At 42.5% G+C, this 16060-nt stretch overlaps 1 protein-coding gene across 1 annotated transcript in view; it reads left to right on the forward strand.

Moving 5' to 3' along the window:
- The window catches only part of CADPS (calcium dependent secretion activator), a 337985-nt gene that overhangs the window by 267404 nt on the left and 54521 nt on the right, over nt 1–16060 (forward strand). The window contains 3 exon segments of the mRNA XM_033141314.1: nt 9168–9182; nt 10635–10709; nt 12482–12565. Coding sequence (XP_032997205.1) covers nt 9168–9182; nt 10635–10709; nt 12482–12565 — 174 coding nt within the window.

Below are 16060 nucleotides of genomic sequence, written 5' to 3' on the forward strand. Positions count from 1 at the left end.
TTTTGTTTGGAAGGCTTGAAACGCTGTTCAACATCTTTCTCATCTCTGTTTATGACCAGTTCAGACACAGGGCTTGGATTCTCGTATCTCATTTTCAGTAGTGCATACAACAACAACTCCTCATGTTCAGAATCTATGTCAGATGGGTTATTCTAGCTTTTTTTATTTTCTTGAAATATTTATCTCATTCTGATACTTACAAAATAAAGCGCCAATCCAAATGGATTCATGGGGAGATTAGACTTTGAGTAAGTCAAAGCATGTACTTAAATGGACTCCCACCACTCCTGGTCTGAAATTAGCCCAGAACCACAGAATTTGCCTTGCATCTTCTGTCTTGGTGCAGCCTTTTCGTTGCACTTTTTCAAAACAACCTCAGGAAGACAGTCGTAGTGAAGCTGCTGCAGCTCAATTATTTCTGCGCCATAATTCCTTGTTTTGATCCATTATGATCTGTGGGAACGTCTGCTATAGGAATGTCTGCTAGAGGTTTCTGGCAACTGGCCTGAAGTGACACTTCTAAACTCTTCCAATAGTCAAGTTTGTAAAGAGCCCCAGTGTTCAGTGTTCCTGGCTTAAGCCTAGTAAAAAGATTAAGGTAAAGGGACCCCTGACTGTTAAGCCCAGTTGCAGACCACTCTGGGATTGCAGTGATCATCTCGCGTTACTGGCCGAGGGAGCCGGCGTACAGCTTCCGGGTCATGTGGCCAGCATGACAAAGCCGCTTCTGGCGAACCAGAGCAGCGCACGGAAGCGCTGTTTACCTTCCCTCCAGAGCGGTACCTATTTATCTACTTGCATTTTGACGTCCTTTTGAACTGCTAGGTTGGCAGGAGCAGGGACCGAGCAACGGGAGCTCACCCTGTTGCGGGGATTCGAACCACCAACCTTCTGATCGGCAAGCCCTAGGCTCTGTGGTTTAGACCACAGCACCACCCGCTGTGTCTCTAAGAGTAACACTATTAGTTGAAATAAATTCCGGCCCTTACACAAATGCCAAGGCTGGGAGTAAGCATAGGCTGCACTCCTATGCACGTTTACCTGGGAGTAAGTCCCGTTGAACTAAACGTTGAACTAACTTCTGAGCAGATATGCATAGGATTGTTCTACCAGCTACCTGTTCATGTGATGGTGAGGAATTTGATTCTTATAGGTTTTTAATTTGCCATTTCTCTGTTGTATCAGTTTCATTTCCCATCAGGTATAGCATAGGTAAAAGGGGCTTGCCAGCCTCAGTTATCCCTGTCCAACTCCCATTTTACTTGATTTGTCACTCGCATTGTTCTTGCAAATCCATGACCCATTATGGTTGATAACAAGCAGCAATTCAGTTGCACAAAGAATCAGCCTTTAATATGTCTTAGGCAAATCCACATGTGCCTCTTTGATAAAGTATTGATACTGTGGTACACAGATTGCATAGCTATTGTGTGAAGTAGCAGTTGCTCTGGTATGACATTTTTAACAAATAGCTGAACTAATAGACCTGCAAATCAGATGTGAGTTATCTGTGCATAAGTTACTGTTTAGGACTGCAGGATTACATACACCCCGCCTTCTCTCCTCCAAGTCTTTTGTTTTCTCTTTTATTCATTTTAATGAATTCCTATCTCATCCCAGTGTCTCATGCCACCTCATTTCTCTTTGCTTTTCTCCTGTTTCTCTCAGAAATGTATAACTGCTAATATATAAAGTGATTGACTAATAAGGACTGCAGTATGGCAAGGGATATTTATGCCAATGACACTAAATTGACCATTTTATCCATCTCTTTTCTTAAACAAAGTCGGGGTGTATTTGATTCAACCCTCCATGTGGACAAACCCAACCCAGCTCCAAAGGGATAACATTATTGACAGCTGCCGCATTCTTACTCTCATGCCAGCCACAGCCTAGAAGGGTTTGCTGGTGGGATGCTTTGCTATTCCCCAGGCTATCTGAGCTCTTGGCTGTTGAACCAAAAGGTGCTCCCAGAGCCACAGCAGCATCTTGAGCCACAGTGCTTCCTTCCTGGCAAGCGCTTTGCTGATGCTTATGAGGTGGGAGAAGGGGTGAAGCGGTGGGGATGTATGTACACTGCAGTCATACCAGCGGGAGCATCAGATAGGTTCTGCCGGTGCATCTGCACCACACCAACCCCCACACCACCTCACCGTCCCCCCTCTTAAGTGACACATCTGCCAATGAACCAGGCAAGCTGCTTCTGACACTAGCCCTGGGACTTAATCTTGCCCCTCCTAACTAGTAGAATTCCTCAGTGTGTTTGCTGTCCTTATTTTCTCCCCCACATCCTTAACAACTGATAAAAGGCCTTTCCTCTTAATCAATCACGGGACTCATCTAAGTCAATTGCACACATAGGAACAGTCAATTTGCAGCAACCTCCCACTCTACCACATGTAATAGAACTAGCAGGCACTATACTTCTATCCTCCCACCCAATCCAATCCCAATAACAACTCCATTTGAACTGTGATTTAGGGAGCTTCCAGACCAATTCTTTTTTGAGCACTCAGAGTACAATGTTGCTATAAATGATGCTTACCAGACATTCATCCTGATATGTTCATGTGGAGGCTATACAACATTGCCAACTTTTTCCAGCGTAGTTATCCATCAGTTTTCTTATCGGACTTTTTATTGTTAGAAAAGACATGGGATAATTGCACCAGAAAATTCAGGATAACCACCAAATGTCATTATTAATATTATTTATTAGATTTCTAATAAGATATTCATCATAAGATCTTAGGGCGGTTCACAGGATTAAATACAGGATAAAAACAAGTAAATCAAACCAACAAAACGATAAACAACCCATCTTGAATTGACAACCTGAGTTTCCTCCTTTAGAGTATCCACAATTCCTTCCTTTGGAGAAAAGGAGACCTATATAAGGTCTGTCCACTGAATCCTACTGAGCCTCCAAATGTAGCCATTATTTCTTTTTTTTAATGATCAGATATGGAATAATTTGAGGCATTTTAGGGAGTGCATTCTGCTGAACATATACACCCATATTCTCCCTGTGTCCTTATATTCAAAGGCAGCTGTTCAGACATTTGGCAGACATAATTTACCACCTTAAATATTTATATTTCTTCTGAATATTTAATGTATTGACAGGAATAACTTGTGTATCAAATATTTCTTGGTGGGTCTGGTATGTTTTTTCTTTTCCAAGGTCAGATGGTCGCTAATAGAAATGCAGCATACACACAATCTGTTGGCGGTGTCATAATGAAACATGCCTCTCACGTGCGCACCCAATGTCAGCCTAGTAAAGTGAATATAGATGGACTGAATTCATCTGCTTGTAAAGCAGGCCAAACTTTCTCACTAGTTTAGCTGAATTAGCAGCCCACTCCTACAGAGCACTTTGGAGGACCTGGGTGCTGCAAAGCTTCCTAGGGTGGATTTCCCCCCACACTGATTCAATGGGTCAGCATGACAGGAGCACCAAATCCATGCCTTTCTCTGCCCAAAGTGTTCCAGTGCTGCCATACAGGTGGGACCACAAGAGGAAGAGGCAGCTGAGAGTTATTATTCCCCTCACACACCTACAATTTCCAGGGAGGGGTTAACAATCCTTCTTGCCAAGGGACTCTGGGAACTGGAGCTCTCTGAGGGGAATAAGAGCCTCCTAACAACTCTCAGTGCCCTTAGCAAACTTAGCCCCCAGGATTCTTTGAGGGAAGCCATGGCTGTTTAAAATGGTATCAACAATGCTTTAAATGTATGGTGCAGATGGGCCCCTAGATTAGTCCTGAGCTGGTATAAGGCATGTTCTCATGTTCTTCCTATCTTCTCCACTCTGAACTAAGCACTGTGGATCTAGTGGCAATTCTGTGGCAATCGTTGTTGTTGTTGCTTATTAGGACCCCACCCATCTGACTGGGTGTTGACCTTTAAAGCCCTAAACAGCCCTGGCCCAGTATACCTGAAGGAGCGTCTCCACCCCCATCATTCTGCCCGGACACTGAAATCCAGCACCAAGGGCCTTCTAGCGGTTCCCTCACTGCGAGAAGCCAAGTTCCAGGGAACCAGGCAGAGGGCCTTCTCGGTAGTGGCACCCGCCCTGTGGAACGCCCTCCCATCAGATGTCAAAGAGATAAACAACTATCTGATGTTTAGAAGACATCTGAAGGCAGCCCTGTTTAGGGAAGTTTATTGACTGATGTTTTAACGTATTTTTAATCTCTGTTGGAAGCCACCCAGAATAGCTGGGGAAACCCAGACAGATACGTGGGGTACTAATAATAATAATAAATAAATAAATAAATAAATAAATAAATAAATAAATAAGTTGTTGTTGTTGTTGTTGTTGTTTGTTACCACTCTGGGCAGCTTCCAACAGAATGTAAAAATACAATGAAACATCAAATATTAAAAACTTCCTAATAAATGGCTGCCTTCAGATGACTCCAGAAAGTTGTGTAGTTGTTTATCACTTTGACATCTGATGACAGGACTTTCTACAGGGTGGGACCCACTACTGAGCAGGCCTTCTTCCTGGTTCCCTATAACTTCAAATCTCACATTGAGGGAACCACCAGAAGGCCCTCAGAGCAGGACCTCAGTGTCTAGGCTAAACAATGGAAATAGAGACACTCCTTCAGGTATACAGGGCCAATGTCATTTAAAAGTCAACACCAACACTTTGAATTGTGCTCGGAAACGTACTGGGAGCCAATGTAGATCTTTTAGAACCAGTGAGATATGGTCCCTGTGGCCACTCCCAGTCACCAGTCTGGCAGCCATATCCTAGATTAATTGTAGTTTCCAAGTCGCCTTCAAAGGTAGCCCCATGTAGAGCACATTGCAGTAGTCTAAGCAGGAGATAACCAGAGCATGTACCACTCTGGCAAGACAATGTGCAGCCCTGGACACAGAATTGGCCTGCGCTTCCGTGGACAACTCTGAGTCCAAGATGACCTCGAGGCTGCGCACCTAACCTGCAGTCTAGGAGGGCTGGTACATATCCAACCCTGGTTGCATCAACTTCCTTTTTTGCTTGCGGTAGCTCCCTGCCCCCCTCCCAACAAGCTGTTTCACCAACATGTTCATTTCAAATGGGAATAGCAACTTTGAAGCCACCATTCAATCTACATGGAGAAGGGCTGATTTATAGCATGCAGGATAAAATGGCAGCTTCTGCTGATGGCAAATAAATCAGAGGACACTTGGCTGCAAGCAGGAGCCTGCCTTCTTAGACAAACTGAAGAGGGCCACAGAACTTCTGTGCAGTGAGACCCGGAACAGGCACCCACAAAGTGTCCATCATTCCAATGTCTGCCAGAAGTAGGATTACCCACCAACATCCTCCCCATACATCAACCAACATCATCCACATCGTGGAGTTTCATAATTAGAGAGTAGCCAGGATGCCCTGCATTGCAGCTATCGGCAGTAAATGGGTAGCTTTAAAACAGCTCCATGAGCCAAAAGGCATATTGTTGATGTAAATTTTACTTTAGTCCTCTGATCTTGTTTATTACAACCTGATGTAAAGAACTATGAATATGGTATGAAGATACAGGAGACTACTGCCTTGCTGAAGCTAAGCAGGTCTGGGTCTGGTCAGTTGCCTGGGTGGGTAACCGTGGCCTTTGAACCACACTGCTTTGGGTTCTGCAAGGGGAGCACAGAATAATGTAAATGTCAGAAAGTAAGTAAACAGGAAGAACTTCCTAACAGTGTGAATTGTTCAGCAGTGGAACAGGCCTCCTGAAAAGACAGTGGACTCTCCATCACTAAGCAGAGGTTGGATGATACTGTATTACCAGATTTCCTGGTAAGGGTGCCTCCAACTTTATTATTCTGTGATTCAGATTCACTGAGATCCAGCGCCGAGGGTCTTCTGGCAGTTCCCTCATTGCGAGAAGTGAGGTTACAGGGAACCAGACAGAAGGCCTTCTCGGTAGTGGTGCCCGCCATGTGAAACGCCCTCCATCAGATGTCAAGGAAATAAGTAGCTATCCTATTTTTAAAAGACATCTGAAGGCAGCCCTGTTTAGGGAAGTTTTTAATATTTCAGGCTGTATTGTTTTTAACACTCGTTTGGGAGCCGCCCAGAGTGGCTGGGGAAACTCAGCCAGATGGGTGGGGTAATAATAATAATAATAATAATAATAATAATAATAATAATAATAATTTTATTATTATTATTATTATTGTTATTATTATTATTATTATTATTTAGCCCTGCGGGTTCAGAATAGGGAGCAGGTTTGGGGAAACAATGTAGTGCTTCTTTGAGTCAGTGCCCCTAGTGACAGATTTTTGTAGGTGAAGGGCCCTGTCGGTCTCTAAAATATACAATCCTCCCAAGCGCTTCCACCAGCGCAAGCTTTGTTCGTGCCAATGGAGCTTTCCCTAGCGAAGCGGTTTGAGGATCAGAGAGCTAGTCTGCAATCTTTCTGGCTGCATTCTAGTGCTGCTGCTGTTGCTGCTGCTGTTGTTGTTCTCATTTGCGTTGTAAAGGAGATTTTAATTGAAAATATATTTGTCAATACATTTCACACTGTATTATTTTGCACACACCTAGCCATCCTTTTAGTTAAATCTCATAATTTATCCAATGAAGATGAACACTTAGCAAGAGAAATGTCACCCACCCTCACCTCCAACAAACAAACGTCCTTGATTAAAACAATATGATAATGTGGCAAATTAAGCATGTCTTTTGGACTTGTATGCGAAGCCCAGATTTTTAAAGAGAGAGGGGGGAAAAATCAGTCAAGAGAATCTTTTTATTTTAAATTCCATGCATTGCCACCATATCCCGTGGGCTGCATTTTCAAAAGCATAGGTGCACTTTAGGGACTGCCCACCTTGCACGTTCACTACCTTTGGTGTACTTCTGCTCAGCCTAACATGCTTGTAAGGGTCCCATTTTCCGCGCATGCCTCAGAGCCAGAGCGTGCCAGGTTTGGGCATGTCCTGCATTGTGCATCTCTTGGTGCTTTTCAAAATGAGGTCCAAGCCAACATAGTTTTCACTGGTGTGCATGGTGTGCATTTGCAAGCTTTGTTTGTCCTGTGCTTAGTGGGTAGCACGTGTACATATATATATGTCAAGGGGTCACGTCCTCCAGGAAACGCCCGTTGCTGTTTTCCGCGTCCAGGGATTTGTTCTGTTCGGCACGTTCTTCATTATGTGGCATGCTACTCCTCAGCAGCGCTGCCTGCATCCCACCATCCAGAGTAAATATCTGCAAAAGTGGCTGTGGCTGCTGGAGAAAAGAGGGATTCTGCACGTGGAGTAATATTTTTTTAGCAGGTGGAGAAGCGAGAGCAGTGGAGGGTTTGCACAAAGCACCTAGTCCCTTGGGAAGAGGGTGTCTTTTGGGTAGGTAGCCTGGCGACATCGCCCCCAGCAAACTAGAGGAGATTGCCACTGGCTTCTGCTTCCTTACCTCAGTTACCTGCATCGCCTTTCCCCAGTCCCCCTCTCGCCTGTGCAAACACAGAGCTGCCCAGCCTTCCTGAGCCAGCAGCAAGTATATTTTACATCAGGCAAGGGAGGTCATTGAGGGTTACGTCCTTACATGAGGGACAGAGGCAGAGATAAGCACTAGATGGGATTCTGAAACACAGCTGCTTTTCTTAACGCATCTCTTGCTGATTTTTCCTGTGCAAATTGCAAAGCACCGAGTCAGGAGATTCCACCCTCCTCCCTCCAGCATTTCTATGCCATTTCCAGTTCCTGTAAACATGTACACAATCACATGCAAATGCTGACTTGTTTGGTCCAAGTTACAAACACCTGTGCCTTTTTAAAGAAAAAAACCTCCCTTCCGAGGCTTAGCATGAATGTACACATGTAGCAGCACATGGGTGGTAGAATGACTGCCACTTCTACACTGTGGGTACAAGTTCTACTGCTCTAAAACTCCCCTTATTAGAACAAGGCAGTTAAACAACATACTGTTCAAACTATTCACCAGTCTAGCCCAGAACTGTCCGACTGGCAGCAGTTACAGAAGCATTTCCCTATCACCTGTTACCCGATTCTCTCTTAACTGGAGAGGCTTGGGCCTGAGCCTTGCACCTTCTGCATGTAAAGCACGGTTTCTGGCCCCTTCCCAAATATTGCCATTCAGCCCTTTTTCTGCTATACCTCTTTCTGCTACCTGCAGTGATTCATTCATTTTTAACACAGGGTAGCTTCCAAAATGCACATCCTCCATCTACAGCTTTCCAGAAGTGGTAGGGGTTAGGATTCTGCCCCCTGATTCTGCTGCATATGTAGATTCAGCCTCGCGGGGGGGGGGGCTATGTGGGAAAAGCTGCTACATTACACGCACGCACACGCACACACACACACTTTTCATCCCTGCAAGCTAGTCCAACACAACTTGAAAATGAAGTTAATGGAAGAACAACAAGACAGATGTTCTACATCCCATTGGAAGTTGTAGGTGTAGTGTACAGTCACAACCCAAATAAATTGACCAACATCGCAGATATGGGAATGGGTCGTTAATCAGATAGACGCTACCGAGTGAACAAAAACGTTATTTTAGGTTGTAACATTATGACGGTTAACCTAAAATGTTGAATACGATTTAAAAAATAAAATAAAATCTGTAATCGAAAGCCAATTCTCTTCTGGTGTTAAAAAAAAAAAGTGGTGGACAAAACTCACATGTTAATTCTGGGGAAATTGCCTCTTCCCAAGTGTCAGCTTCTTCATGTTGATTCAGTAAAGAAGGGGGTACCATCAAACTTTAGCCATCCCCAAACTGGAGTCCAGTAAGCCAAAACAAAAAAACCCAGCTGCCATGCCACTGAGCTCTACATATATTATAATTACTATTCCTTTTTTCCCCAAATTGCAACAAAGATGATATTTCTCTGCCTCACTAGAGATGTTTCTGTGTATGTGTTCTGTGCAACAATCACTTTTCAAAAACCCGTTTTGTATTCTGCGTGTGGTTCTCTTTGGTAGCAATCTCAGGTATTTCAGTGAAAAGGGATTATATCCATTATATTTCATTTCCTTGTTGCTTATTGTTTCTGTGCATGCTGCTGCTTTTTCATGGCCCCCATTTAGAAGGTCCCATTTTTTTGAAGATTTTGTTTTTATTTATGGTTTACCTTCATATGTTCTTTTTCCTGTCTTCTGCACCTTCCTCTTTATTTCTGTCCCCAATCATCTGAAAGTTTGCTAAAGAGTGGGTAAGTGTGTCCTACATTTTCTTTTGTTTTCTTCCAAGTTCCTGTTGTAGTATGTGACTGTTCCATTGAAAGAAAGAGAAACACTGAGCAGTTCAAACTAGCGAGGAACTCTTAAGTCAGTTCTGAGGGACTAGCGTCTCACACTTCTAATTGCCCCTCACACTCCTTATTCCCCAAAGCATGATTTAGTATTTATAGCAGATTTGTCTCTTTTAATGTGGTTTTTTTTCCTGGTTGGATGTTAACATTTTAAAATAACATTAGCGCAAACAAGTGGAAATAAATACAGTGACTGAGATCAGCGCTTTCAATGTTTTATTTAATGTAGGAGAGAAGGAATGTGGAAAAGAAAGTTCATCATATATTAAGCATTTGTTCTTCTGTGCTTTGACAAAAACAAAAGAATGCCCCCTGTAGTGTTTGCTTAGTAGTGAAAAGCCTGTTTTGTTTTTTGAAAAAGTAGATGCTTGTTTTGTTAAAATTTGGCAGAAAGCTCTCGTGCCCTTGCCTGGAATCACACGCTTTTGGTGATTCTCTCAGAGCTCCGTAGGACAGCAAGGTTTGATCTCGTCATTAATTGGGTAGAGGGGCCCATCGAGTGGGTGGGTAGCAACTCTCGTCCTGTGTCAAAAGTGATGCTGAATGTTCAGTTGGTGCCAGTCTTTTCTGAGTCGTCAGCACTAACCCAACGCCCCAGCATGGTAATTAATTGAGGGGCCTTATAGTGTAGCAATTGCCATCTTTTGCATGAGTCAGAACACCCATGTCTCAAATCATTTTTACACTTGGTCATAAAGGCTCCAGTTTGCTCAGGTGCTTAACAAGCACTTGCACTTAGAACTTTACATCCTTAGCTAATTTGTTTCGCCAAGAGTGGAGTCTAAACATTAAATTCCACTTGGCTTTCTGGAAGTGGGCGACCCTTCTGTACGTTCCCTCTGACCAACAGCAGATTTGCTGTGCACCAGGAGACAGCTGCTCTGTTGCTTTTTCAGCGTGGGCTGTGTTTCAGGAGTCGTTTAAAACCTTAAAGAATGTGAATGCCTTAATTGCAACACTTTGGATCAATCAGAACTAAGAACAGATGTAAAGCGCTCTCCTACCGCTGCCCACTTTTATCATGATTTGCATATAGCAAAGGAAAAAGGGAAAAAAAATGCCAGATTTTGTCCTCTGCTGCATGCATTTGACTCTCATTAATGTCGGCTCAGCTGCATGCATGGAACTGAAGCTAGGATTTGTCCATGATTCATGAAATCCTATCAGAGGCTTCTTGGTTTAAGGAAAAAAGAAAAATGCATTTTATCAATCCATTACTGCCCACTACACTAGAGCACGTGTCAATCAACATTTAAATATCACAGCTGATACAACAACAAACTAGACAGAAGTGTTTGTTACCAATGATTTATGCTAATAATATTTTGCCTCCATCTTCTTCCCCCTCCTTAGCACCAGTATCACTCAAAAATAGATGAACTAATTGAAGAAACCGTCAAGGAAATGATAACGCTCCTAGTTGCAAAGGTAACCTTCAGCTTCAGGTGAAGCGATTCACTGTTAACATCACTCTCTCTTTTTTCTCTCTCCCTTTTTTAAACAGCATTTCCATTAAAATGTGACACATTAAGAAGTTTGGGTGGTTTGTTGTTTCTCACAGGAGAGATCATACATCACTCAGTCTCGACAGACGGAACATTTCGTGATTGCAGTCTGTACGAAGCAACGCAAGGGTGCTGAACTTACAAAGTGCAGTTCAAGACGAAGACTGCAAAGCTCTTGTTTTCTGAACTTGATCACATTATCTGGACTGATTGGTTATAGCCGTTGAGTGCCAGTTTGCAGGGAGAGTCCTAGGACTATAAGCTTACCTCTATGGGTCCACACCCCCCTCTTTCCAGGTCCTCTACTGAGCTTTCCATCACACACAGTTGCACTAGAGCAGAAAGTAGCCAGACTGCGTCAATCTTGGCCAAACGTAATTTGTTTTGGTTCCATCTTATCTCTGGGTGGATGTTTTATGTGGTTTTAATCCTTATAGTTCTTGTGGCATTTTAAAATGTTGTGATTGTCAGTCACTTTGAACTGTCAGGAAGGGTGTAATGCAAAACACAATGAACTCAGAAGCATTCTCATATATACGGCATATTGTGTGGCAATGGCAGCCATTTATCAATAGTACTGCTTCATCTAGTTTCCCATTTCCAGACCAAAAAACATCTTGCAACGCAGACTTCAGCCTGTGATCCTTGTAACACTTTGTATAAATGTTTCAAATAAATTAAATAAATGCACCATGCTTGCATTTCTTTTAACTTCAATTAGGCAAACCAGGGGAAGACTATAAGGATCACAAAATAATTACAAGGACCTGTAGAACATATGGGACAACACGTGCCATTCTGGGTCTCCATCAAGGACCTACCAGCTGTTCTCCATTTGGTATTACTCTCGAGGAGTAACATATTTCTTGCACCTTATGCTTGGGAGTTGCACTCTCATTAGCTTCTGCAATGTACGGCACCAACATAACTGCCTTTCTCTACACAGAATGACCAATATAGCAGGCAGAGAGCAGCTGAAAGAGCTTTAATGAACATGTGATATATATATATATACACACACACACACACAACACAAAGGAGCTTCACTTTATTTTTATTTATTTTTTGCTTTTGATCAACAAACATTGAAAATGCAAGGGAATCTCAGAAGAGGGATTTTCTTCCTTGTACATAATTTTGTTGCCAAAACAGAAAACCAAATTAGAAACCTCCTAAACATTTGAAGATGAAATTGCTTTAGGCGGAAGCAAGAAAGGATTCAACATTTTCATTGATATGCTTGTCCTTTGAAAGCAACTGTTTTCCAGTTACTTATATTATTATTAATAATAGCTAATAAGCATGGTGATGCCAAAAGAAAAATAAGTCAGTAGCTATACTTGATTCTCTTTATTAACGTATTCCATGAAACAGTGCTAATTTAGGACAGATTTTTAGTTATAGACAATATCAGCTCTTTACTCCAGAACAGTCAACTAGATTACCCCACACACATAAAACTTGACTTTTCTTAATCTTCTGCAGTGACTTTCCTCCCTGCTAATTAGAGGATAGATTTCTTTATCTCGTCATTGAAGTGTCATATCGCTATAAGCAATCTACCTTGCTAGAAGATAGTTGATACACTTGGAAATCTCTTTTTACTCTGATGGACTTAATACTGATTTGCTCAGTTGCAATTAGGGTGATTTGATTATTCTTGCAACTGAAGTATATCTCCTTTTGTTCCTCCAGTTTGTCACAATTCTGGAAGGAGTCTTGGCCAAACTATCCAGATACGACGAAGGGACGTTGTTTTCTTCTTTCCTGTCATTTACTGTAAGTTACACCCAATTGTCCCTGCTTTTTGCTCCTTGCACTTTTTAATTCAATGTTCATAGTTTAAAGGTTGTTTTTTCATGGACTGAAGGATGGTTCTGGTTAAAACCACAAGGAAACATCTTGCATGGTCTGAAGTTATCTGATAACAACCGTCTTGCTGAAGCCCAGCAGGTATGCGTTGGTCAGTGTTCCAGTGGGAAAGCAGTTCCTGGGAACTGTATATATGCCACTTTGAGTTCTGTGATGGGTGAAAAAGAGCACATAAATATAAAGAAAATATTAAGAAGTACCAAAATATTAAAGGAGGCTGTATACCTTTCCAGAACCCTACCAAGTAAAAGCCAGTGTGTTATGGGGAGACCTGAGTGTGAATCCGTCTCAGCTGCCAAATTTACTGGGTGACCTTGGACTAGCTGTCATCTCTCAGATTGACCTACCTCACAGAGTTGTTGTGTGGATTAAAGGAAGAACCATGTATGCTGCCCAAAAGGCAAAGTGAAAGTCGGAGAGGGAAGTGTTCATTATATAGTTCTCTACTTTTATATTTTTCTGTTTAATTAAGAACATAAGAAGAGCCCTCCTGGATCAGGCCAAAGGCCCATCCAGACCAATATCCTGTTCTCACTGTGGCCAACCAGATGCAGAAAACCCCATGTTCAATCCCTGACATCTCCAGGCAGGGCGGGGAGGGTTCCCTACCTGAAACCCTTGAGAGACTCTGCCAATCAGAATATACAATACTAAGCTAGATGAACCAATGGTCAGAGTTAGTATAAGGTAGCTTCCTATTCTCCTGTGTTCCCATGTTGATGTATGGAGGGTTGGAAAAATGCTCTGGGAAGACAGCGAACTTCCCAAGACTCCGGAGCGTCCTCCCGGTGGCCCTCTCTGGCTGGCATGTCCCTTCAGTCCAGAGCACCAGTAATCTGCGACCCTTTTCTTATGAAAAGAGCACACAGGTCTTCTAGCATCACACAGCAAGAAGAAAGACTCATCTGTAGCTCTAAACTACTTTATTTACAGTCTATATACAGAGACTCCATAATCACGTCTGTGTTCGCCAAACAAGAGTACAAACTGTGACACAACATAAGTGAAACTAAACCATACAATAACAACACTTAGGCGGAAGAGATAAGACAGACTTCCATTCCCACACTCTCTCAGACACTGGTATCTGAAGAAGTGTGCATGCACACGAAAGCTCATACCAGGAACAAACTCAGTTGGTCTCTAAGGTGCTACTAGAAAGAATTTTCGATTTTGTTCAGGCAGGGCGGGGAGGGTTCCCTACCTGAAACCCTTGAGAGACTCTGCCAATCAGAATATACAATACTAAGCTAGATGAACCAATGGTCAGAGTTAGTATAAGGTAGCTTCCTATTCTCCTGTGTTCCCATGTTGATGTATGGAGGGTTGGAAAAATGCTCTGGGAAGACAGCGAACTTCCCAAGACTCCGGAGCGTCCTCCCGGTGGCCCTCTCTGGCTGGCATGTCCCTTCAGTCCAGAGCACCAGTAATCTGCGACCCTTTTCTTATGAAAAGAGCACACAGGTCTTCTAGCATCACACAGCAAGAAGAAAGACTCATCTGTAGCTCTAAACTACTTTATTTACAGTCTATATACAGAGACTCCATAATCACGTCTGTGTTCTCCAAACAAGAGTACAAACTGTGACACGACATAAGTGAAACTAAACCATACAATAACAACACTTAGGCGGAAGAGATAAGACAGACTTCCATTCCCACACTCTCTCAGACACTTATGTGATTTGCACTAATCAGAACAGTCCTGCTGAAGCAGCAGAGGATATGTAAAAATCCTAACATGGAGGAGGTCTGTATATAGATCAGAATTTCTGTCCCTTTAATAAACTGCTGGATCAGGGCAATTAACTATAATGGGGTTCAAAGACAGAGAAATAGACTTCGTTTAGATGTAAACATTTCCAATGAAACATGAGCATGGTGTTCACTGCCCCCCTTGCCTTCCTCCCCTCACAAAAAAGGTATAATAGTTTGTTAAACCACAGTTTCCTGTGACATCCAAACCAGGAAACTTTTAAGTACAAGTTGGATACCATTCCCGTGCAACATCACATACAATAAACGACTAACTCAGCCAGGCAGCCAGCCACATGTGGGGAACTTTACCACTTCATGAAACTCCTAACTTTTAACACACATGAGAATATGGGCACATCCACCAGTAACAAATGGGGAAGAAAATTTTGTAGTCCCTTCCAATTCCGGTAATCTATGATAGACGTGCTCTTATTGATCTACTTTGAGCTCTGTTGCTCCCGTGGATCTTGCCGCCTGATGGGCTCTGCCTTGCCTTATGGGCTCTGGTGCTCATAATTCTTTGAAGGAAAGAATGTGTTTTGAAAGGTATTGTGTGTACACAGCCTCAGATGAATATGTTCGCTAACAAGGATCTTAAACTACAGCTTGAATCGTTTAAGATCTTGGTTAGTACGCTGGTATTAAACCATAACTCCTTATTTCAAACACAGTGGTTAACTGGTTTAATTAAACTAGGTTGTAAGCACCAAGAAAGGAAGGGGCAAGGGGACAGGGCGAGAAAGAAATGTTTGGCCTTGTTGTTTGCTCCCAGCTGCTAAAGTGTAGCTTAGCAAGGCAAGAACTGAACATCCAGACTGGGCCAAATATTACAAAGCTTTGGGGAGGTATCCTGTATGCTTACAACACTATGCCTAAAAGAAGCATCAGCAGGGTAGCATAATTCTCTAAGTCTATAGCATCGTCCTTAATGCAGAATAATAAGAGGCATTGTTCTTATTATAGTCCATTTGCTTCTCCTTTCGCTATACAAACAAATCATTTCAAAAAACATTGTCAGATTTTTTTATTATAAAAAAAATTCTCCAAACACCCAGCCTTCTACCAACTGCTTTTATCAAACATTGTCCACTTGCTTAGAAAATGACATGTCACCAGGGGTCTTGTGACAAGCCGTTTTATCACCTAGTAGGATACCCTCATTTTCAATTCTTGCTGTGAAATTCAGCTTAAAATTAATGCATCAGTTGTCCTAATAGCATTCTCACTAACCACATCATTATAAAATATTCTTTGGATTCCTCCCCCCTTAATGGAACATCATTCTACATTTAGTCAAGGAGCTGGAGAAAGATGTTTTCTGCAGTCAGTAGTGTTTCTTGGACCTGGAAGTCCAGTCATTAGGTGGGTATCTCTATCTAAAGAAAAGAATTGCAACCAAGCTGATGACAGCTGCTCAAGATTCATTTCATCTGAAGCATCTCTTCGCTTCAAACAGGAGAGCGGGGAATGAATTACTGCTACATATTAATTAAAACTAGAGAGTGTATTTTACCCCCGGGACAGGTTACTGGCAATCTTATTTTTGTTCAGCACAATTTTTTGTCATAAACTGAGAAATTTCATGGGAAAAGTCACATAATTCCTGATGAGCTGCAGCCTAGCAAAGAGATCACACAACATCCG

Source organism: Lacerta agilis, chromosome 2 (genome assembly GCF_009819535.1).
Source record: "Lacerta agilis isolate rLacAgi1 chromosome 2, rLacAgi1.pri, whole genome shotgun sequence".
In the NCBI taxonomy this organism is placed as follows: Eukaryota; Metazoa; Chordata; class Lepidosauria; order Squamata; family Lacertidae; genus Lacerta; species Lacerta agilis.